Raw genomic sequence first — 8907 nt, forward strand, 5'->3', positions numbered from 1 at the left:
AGAGAGATGACAATACAAAGCCTACCTCAGACCAGAAAAGTTGAAGAAAGTTAATAAAACAAGGATCCGATTACAGAATCTTACTATGAAGGGAATCAAATTTATATCATTGACATTACAATAAAAAGTTTTTCAAGTGGCGAGGGTACAGCACGGTCAAATGATAAAACTTTATTATTAAAATGAGTTGCGCACATTGCGACCATTTTACGCTAGATGTTGTGACCCTTCACAGTCGACTCTTCAACGTCTGGTGGCCAAATTTGAGACGACCGTTTTAGTAAACAATCAGCCCACACTTGTACTTTTTAGGTACGCAAGATCGGACGAGAAAGTGTACAACAGAACCCGAGGCAATCTATTTCTTGCATAAGAACTCCGGGCAAGAACTTTCGCAGACTTCAACTTGGGTGACACCAAGCCACAAGAGGTTCATCGGACAAACTCCCCACTGACGACGACGACGACATCTCCTTCTTTGCTGGCCTGGAGTCAGCATACTACAGCGGCTGAACGCCGCCACGCCCAATCAACCATATATTAGGTCAACCGGGACTGAACAACCCGAGATGAGCCTCGCCAACGACACTCTTTTTTTAGCCATCGACTTCATGTTAAACACATGTTAATTTTTGTAATTCATCGATGTATAAAGTTAGGCCTCCTTTGTGACAACAAATGTTTTAATTAAAGTTATTGTTAAATATTATTGATGTTAAAATTAAGCCAAATGTATATACATTTTTTTATGGTTCAATAAATTAAAAAAAAGAGGTTCATCAGGTGATAATGCATCCTCAAAAAGTTACCGTTTGGTGTGGATTTACGCCGGCAGGCGGCGTAATTGGTGCGTACTTTTTTACAAACAACTTTATTGAGGCGGTCACTGTCAACAGCGAGCGCTACATAACCATGATAACTAATTATTTCTTTTGGCACAAGTTGAACTATATGGACCTAGACGACATGTGTTGCCACACAGCAAACGCCACGTACGATATTTTGCACGAACGATTTGAGGGTAAGGTTATATCTAGCCGGTGATGTGAATTGACAACCAAGGTCATGCGATTTGACCCCGCCAAACTTTTTTCTGTGTGGTTTCTTGAAGTCGCAGGTCTATGCACATAAAACACCTAAAGGTGAACATAACACAGGCAATCGCTCAAATTCAGCCGGATCTATGCCTAAGAGTAATTGAAAACTGGACCACTAAGATCCGTGTCCCCGTAAGAAGCCGAGGCGGGCATTTGAATGATGTCATATTCCACACTTAACGACATATATATGCGCCTTTCAAACAAACAAATAATTTTGTTAATTCTCAACAGAGTTTGTTTTACTTCAATTCAACATCTACCCGCCCTCATATTCAGCCTACAATTTATTTAGCTTTTTAAATAAGAATGAAGGTTTATTGCTATGAGCTCCAAAATCTATGAATTAGAAATGGGTTTGTGCAGTTTTAGTATGTTTGTTTTATGTGCTTAGTAATGGGGGTTTCCATGGGTAAATTTATATTTTGATAGCTGATAGATTGAAATGTATATTTTGATAGCTCTAATTCAAGGATAAATTTAATTATTTACCCATGCAAACCCAAATAAGACATCTCTTATGCAAAACCAAATGATTAATTCATCAGTTCTTTTCCGAGATACTGACAATTGTACTGGCTTATATTTCAAAATAAATATCTACATAGTAACGGGTTATCCATTTTCAAAAGTATAGGACATCTGTCAAATTAAGTTGTTAAACCAATTTTTTTTTTTTACAAAAAAGTTCGATTCTGCCGCATCCACATACATTACTTTAAGAGGAAATTATGGTTTAAAAAACAGAAGGGTTAATAAACAAATTATTTGGGGTTCTGAGAATCCCCAAGTAATTGAAGAGAAGCCATTACATCCACAAAAAGTCACTGTTTGGTAAGCTCTTTGGTGAGGAAGTGTGATTGGACCTGAGTTATTCGAAAACGACGATGGTACGACTGTCACCGTCAACTCGGAGCGTTTGGTCATATGAAAATTGACTTTTTTGCCTTCTATTAAAAAATACGACTTGAAGAATATGTGGTTTCAACAATACGGTGCAACATGCCACACAACTCGAGTGAATATGGGTTTATTGCAAGAGACATTTTCTGGCCTCGTAATATTTCGTTGTGGCGCACCTCTGGACTTTTTTTGGGGGCTACGCGAAAGACCTTGTTTATGCATGTAAACCTTTAACTCTTGAGCACCTAAAAACCACCATTCGTCAAGTTATGGTGAGGTACCGTCCAATATGTGTGAAAAAGTGTTTAAAAAAAGAGGCTGGGATGCGACCCACACTGATAACTTCCCATCACGTCTGTCGATTTTTCTTGCTTAAAAGTTTGTCGATATGTACTCATATCAATATTTACCAAATTTGCGTACTATTTTTTGTAGATTTTATTTTTTAGGAAGAAAACAGCCTGTTGGATTATTATATAAAAATTACTGAAAATCGAAAACAATGTTTTCTGTGAAATAAAATAAGTTTGAAGCCAATATTTTTAATTTTTGAAAAGCTATTTGAGTCGAAAGTAAATTTTTACCAAGTTTTAGTATGTTTTTTTTTGTTTAGAGTTTTATTTTTTTGTAAAAAAACTGTCAATTCTTAATGTTGAGAACAATATTTCTTATGAGAAAAAATTAGTTAGAAGCTATTATCTCAAATTTTTGAAAAGATATTTGAGTCGAAAATCATTTTTTTTGGAGATGAAATCATATTTTAGTCGTAATATTTTGGAGGTGAAAAATTTGTTGTTCAGTTTTTTTGATTTATAAAAAAACCGTTGAATGTATTTTTTTCCAAAAATATACTTCTTTGATATCTTACAATATATTATATAAAATTTAATTCATGTCTCTAGCGTTTTTGGTTCGTAAGATATTTAGGGTTTACCAAAATTTTCACCTTTTTTTCAAACTGCTATGGTAAAAAAACCACCCACGCAATTTGCTTCAGAGCCCTTTCTGCATCTTTCTGCCTTATTATCTGTATAACTAAATGTATTTGAAGTCGATATCTCTTCTTGTTCTTGAGCTATGGACAACGGAAAAAACGTAGCAAACGTACGTTCACACGCACGCACAGACATCTTTCTAAAAATCTTTTATTTCGACTCTAGGGACCTTGAAACGTCGAGAAATGTCAAAATTTTCAATTTGACAAATCGGACCCATTACAATAACTTCCTATGGGAAATTTAAAATATGTGCTTCACACATAATGAGAAACGTTCAATTTTTATAATAAAAAAACTATTTACGTTAACTTTTGAAACCGCAAAATGGTCTAAGGGTAAAAAAAAAAACAGTTTCACCCAAACCAAGGTCCACTTTTACAAATAATTGGAATAATCGTGTAATACTTTTGAAAAGTGATTGTTTAAAGGCCTAACGGTTTTTGAATACGGCTGTGGATGATTTACCTGTAATTTAGTCTATAACAAAATCTCTCTTTGTCCCAGCTCCGAATAGACTGTGCGTGTTCAAATAATGTTTGCGTTCACGTTCAAGCGAGCAATAAGGACAAAAATTGAAAACATTCACAGAGTGTGCTTTGCAGTTGGTGTGTTGTCGGCTTTCAGAGTAGATAAGTTATCTGTCTGTTCCCTATTTGCAAACTGAAAAAATCTTAAAATTTCGTAAAAAAATGCAAAACTTTAGTGAATTCTGCCAGTTGTCAATTAAAGATAACAAATTGTAACTATAAAAAGTGTATCTTTCATTTGAACGTTAATAAATGAGATACATTTTTCATTAAAAAAAAAACAGATGCCTAAAAGCCATCATTGACATAACACCAGGTGACGTGATCTTGGAAGAGCAGCCAATACTCATGAGTCCACAATGGGAGAGCGACCAAATGAAGTGTTCCAATTGCTTAAAGAGCTCTTTCGTCATGTGTCAGTAAGTATTTGAATTCAGTATGTATCAGATACATTTTTGGTTTGTTTTAAAAATATCCGCACAATTTAAGGGCATGTCTGGTGTTTCCTATGTGCGTAGAATGCTCCGCACATGATCAATTCGACTGTGAGTTCTTTCAGCGAGCTAAGAATATTTCAAAAAATGTGTTAATCTCCAACTACACAATTTATGCTCCATTAAAATGTTTGCTCAAAATGGAAAATCCAAAAACGAGCAATGGTGGAGTAAATGAGTTGCTAAAGCTTAATGCCCATTTGGAGGACTATTTAAAATCGGAAACGTGGGTTGAGCATAGACAGAAGGTAGTGCAGCCTATTTTAGAATGTGGAATAGCAGAATATTTCCAGAACATCAAGGTCGATGAAGAAATTTTGCAGAAACTTTGTAGTTTGATTGATTTAAATTCGTACGAAATAACAAACAGAGACGGCGAACAGGTGAGAGGTATTTATCTTAGAGCACCAACAATTCCACACAGTTGCATTCCGAACACTTTAATGGCCGTTGACGATGATTTTAATTTGAAGATCTATGCTTCATTGCCTATTCGGCAGGGAGAAATAATATATATTTCTTACACAAATCCATTGATGGTGAGTATCTAAAATTTGATTTAGTTAGTTTTATTAAAATAAAAACAATAAGCTCACAAGTATAAACGCACTGTGAAAATAAGTTTTTCTAAGGATAAAATTAAAAAAAGTGTATAGGATATAATTAGAGAAGTCTTCTACCTAGCAGGGCTTTTAAAGACTACTTTTTTATAGGGCACCAGTCAACGTCAACATCACTTGAAGATGACAAAATTCATCGATTGTTCATGTCCCCGCTGTAAGGATCCAACTGAACTCGGCACCTATTTGAGCAGCATCAAGTGCAAATTATGTCCTGAGGGCTATGTAAGCTTTTCCAACTCGCAGTGGACTTGCGAAAAGTGTTCATCCACAATAAGCGAAGTTGATGTTAACAGACTACTTTCTGAGGTAGCTGAACAAATATTATACGCTGACGGAGATGTTCGTCAATATGAGGCTCTTTTAGCTAAATATACATGCGATTTTCACCCTCATCACTTTCTCATGATTGATATAAAACAAAACATTGCTTCAATTTTGAGAGCTATCCTAATGAATCCGTTGTGTCAACCTGGGAGGAGTGTTCTTAGAAGAAAAATTGAATTATGTGAAGAAATGCTTCCAGTAGTAAGAGCTGTGCAGCCAGGTATTTCAAGACTATATGCAATTGCTTTGTACGAGTTTGTTATAACTTTTGTTGAATTGACGAATTATGAGTATAATGATGGTGAAATATCTATAGATGAATATAAGGTACATGATTCTTCAAATATGTATGTATGTATGTAATTATTTATAATACATTTTAAAATTGTAGAATCGATTATTAAAGTCACGAGAAATGTCCAATGAATCAGTTCGAATGTTGGAATTCGAACCACTTAACTCACCAGAAGGACATTTGGGACAAAGAATTAAAATGGAACTTAAACAGATTGAGGAATATCTAACAAAAGTTGGATCTGATGCAGTTTAGGCTTTGAAGCTCTTTTTACATAGCTTAACCTAACATAATAAACATTTTAGTCTTGTTAAAAATAAAACAAGATATGTACGTATGTATTTTTTGTATTGTTTCTTAGTGAAATATAAATTCTAAAATGGTTCCGTCAAAATTAGAACCATGTGCCTGGGCTGCTTACATACAATTTAATTTAATTTAATTTATCGAACTGCTAAATCATGATGAAGTTGTAAATTACTTTCGTAGTTATACGGAGGTTATCAAAAAGTGATATGCGGAAGTAGAGGTCAAGGAAGAATGAATACAACATATTCTCGGAGCCCCTTATGGAATACGGTATCATAAAAATGGGAACATAATATGTAGCTCAAAAAGCATACAAAACCGAGTACCATGTAAAAATGGGTAACGAAAAAAAAATATTTTCTTTATTCGCCTTGCTTATATGAAGTATCGACTGGATATGATTAGATGAACATATGTACAGTATGTAAATAAAGGGTTTCACAGTAAAATTAAATGCTACTAGGTCGCACAAACTTGTTCATGTATCAAAAGATTCTGCTTAAAATTATATCCTTTATTTTAAAATCAAATGCAAACAAGTCTGTTTTCAAAAGTTTAAATGCCACTTAATTTCTCTCGATAATTTTTTCCAAATAACGGGTGTTTTCTTAGACGTGTGGTTGTCAATCTGGTAATCCTTTTTTTCTTAATTGATCTTGTTGGCAGATGTCACTAAATTATGCTTAGGTTGGTTAGCTAGTTCGAAAAGAATAGACTTTTAAGGCTAAAGAAAGTGTGAAAATCGAATTCTATCATTGCAAACCCTTATCTTTATACCAAAGCTATATTTTTGGCTATGACATTATTTATTACTACACATATGTGTTTTATTTCTTATTTGTATTTTAGAAAAAAATTCAATGCGTCTGCTAACCTCCTGCCCTCAAAAATTGTTGCTATATTTCAAATGAAGCGAACTTTTTAGGAAGTGTTGAAGCTCTCCACAGAAGTTCGATATTCTATTTTCTTTCGACGTACTTGATATCCACGATCTTATTGAAATAGGTGGCGCAATGGCTTGTAGAGAACCAGGACCTAGTGACTTACTAAAGGATAGAGGGGACCTACAGTTCTTATGCTGAGTCCTATCAGCTAATTTGAGAATGTATTTACTTTTCATGAAAAGATTTTTCATTGTAGGATTTGTAATTTCCTTGCAATAATACCCATAAAAAAACCTTAGGTGGCACAGGCAAATGTATATTGTATATATTTTATATACATATAATGTATTTTTGTACATAGAGTTGTTATGTGGCCTAAGGCAGTCTTTTTTGCAACGAAGTTGTTGTACTCAAAATTCTACTTATCGCGAAATTCAATACTTTATTTTGAAGCATAGTCTTATTTTAGTTGATTGTTGACAAAATTCGTACATTAAGTATTCATATACATAGTTTCTTTTATTTAAAATTAGTTTTTAAACTCTTTAAAATTTTAAGTAATAATACCATTGTGTTAAAATTAAATCTACATAAATATGCATACTTTTTTTTTAGTTAATTTGTATATGTTTTTATATTTTTTTTAGGTCTAAGGGGTATATTTTTTTTAAGCTGGCTTGACTCAGATTGGAATTTAATCTATTAGTTGGACATCAAATCGTCCCCTTCAATACACCAGCTTTAAAACCAGCTTGTCTTGGCCTGCATAGAAGATCGTTTGTACGCGTTTTATTATAGGTTGGCCATATCTTCCTAGATATAATGCAGTTGGGTAAATTGCTCCACCTTCGGTTTGATTCAATTTAATAGATAGAAAATATTTTATCCTTCATAGCACCAAGAAAAATGTTAACCATTTCCGCAAGTGAAATATGAAGCGCCGATCCTTGCCTGGCTAGCTCGTCAGCCCGTTCGTTTTTCGTTGTGTTGCTGTGACCATAAGGTTTTGACAACCAACTGTTTGATCCCTTCAGCCTAATAGCGCTGCAGAAAACTGTGTATTTAATAAAAAGGTCGATAAGTAGAAGATCCAAAATAACGTTCTGTTCTCTCAAGCTGTTCTCTGAACCTTCTTTAGCTTATCAATATTATAGGCTTTGCTAAGAGCAGGCCACCACACAATCGAACCATATTTTAAGATTGGACGTACTACGGCTGTGTACGTCCATAAAATCATCTTCGACTGAAGTCCCCACTTTTTGCCGAAAGTTTTGCTGCAGACGTAGAAGGCAACACAGGCCTTCTTAACCCGTACTTCAATATTTAGTTTCCAGTTTAGTTTAGGGTCGAGTATAACTCCCAAATATTTTGCACTGGGAGAGAAAGATAGGATTTGACCGTTGAGTTGAGATAGCGTGAAGGGCGGTACTTTAGTTTTGGTGGCAAAGACCAACAGTTCAGGTTTACTTTGGTTAACTCCTAGTCCACAACTCGTGGCCCAGCTGCTAACTTCCTTCAAAACTGACTCCGTGATTTCATTAATCACAGAGATGTACTTGCCTGACACCAGTAGCACCAAATTATCCGCATAGGCTACCGCCTTCACTCCACATCTCTCTAAATTAACGAGAATTGTATCCATAACTAGAAGCCATAGAAGAGGCGAAAGGACACCACCATGGGGTGTTCCCGTACTCACGTGTTTTGTAGCGATTGTATTGCCTAGAGTGGCTCGAATCTTCCTACCACTGAGCATGGAAATAATCCATTCTCGAATGAAGTCTTCTACACCGAAAAAGCACTTTCTATGTCTAAGAAGGTGGCAAGAGTAAATTCTTTATAATAGATTGTTTTTTTTTTTACAGTACGCACTACCTCATGGAGGGCAGTCTCCGTATAGATTTGCCCTTAAGATAAGCATGCTGAGACCTTTCGAGAGGTTGTCCAACTAGGATTTATCTAATATGGTAAAGAAGAATGCGCTCCAAAGTCTTAAGCACAAAAGATGTTAAGCTGAGGTCTGAAATCCTTCGCGGATTCATGACCTCGCCTATCCACTTGCGGGATAAAAACTACTTTGACCTGTCTCCACGACATGGACACATATTTGAGAAGAGGCATCCTTTGAAAATTTGTTCCAGCCATGAAGCTGCCACATCATGCAACTTTTGAAGCATAATTGGTGGTATGCCATCCATGCCTGGACATTTATATGGAGAAAAAGTATTGATGGCCCACAAAATATTTTCTCTGGTTATAACGGAACTGACTTGCTCCACATGAGCTATGTTTAACTCTGCGGTTTCAAGCGGTTCGGGGTTATCACTCTCGCAACCCGGAAAGTGCGTCGTCATCAGTAGGTCAAGAGATTCAGCGGGAGAGGCTGTCCAGGTTCCATCAGGCTTTTTTAGAAATGAAGGATTACAATGTTCCTTCGATAAAACTTTGCTAAG

General features: G+C 35.4%; 1 protein-coding gene across 2 annotated transcripts; it reads left to right on the forward strand.

Moving 5' to 3' along the window:
• Positions 1-3577: 3577 nt before the first annotated feature.
• LOC129950856 (SET domain-containing protein SmydA-8) lies at positions 3578-7244 on the forward strand. 2 transcript variants are annotated; one of them, XR_008782108.1, is made up of 6 exons: positions 3578-3737; positions 3810-3944; positions 4015-4558; positions 4733-5293; positions 5358-5591; positions 7102-7244. XR_008782108.1 is itself a non-coding variant. In XM_056062777.1 (5 exons), the coding sequence occupies exons 1-5, from the start codon at positions 3688-3690 to the stop codon at positions 5514-5516; spliced, it is 1449 nt and encodes a 482-aa protein (XP_055918752.1). In that variant the 5' UTR covers positions 3578-3687; the 3' UTR covers positions 5517-5598. The 2 variants fall into 2 exon arrangements, 1 of the variants encoding a protein (XP_055918752.1); XM_056062777.1 differs by lacking the exon at positions 7102-7244 and having other exon boundaries at positions 5358-5598.
• The last annotated feature ends 1663 nt before the right edge of the window (positions 7245-8907 follow it).

This window comes from Eupeodes corollae, chromosome 3 (assembly GCF_945859685.1).
Source record: "Eupeodes corollae chromosome 3, idEupCoro1.1, whole genome shotgun sequence".
Classification (NCBI taxonomy): Eukaryota; Metazoa; Arthropoda; class Insecta; order Diptera; family Syrphidae; genus Eupeodes; species Eupeodes corollae.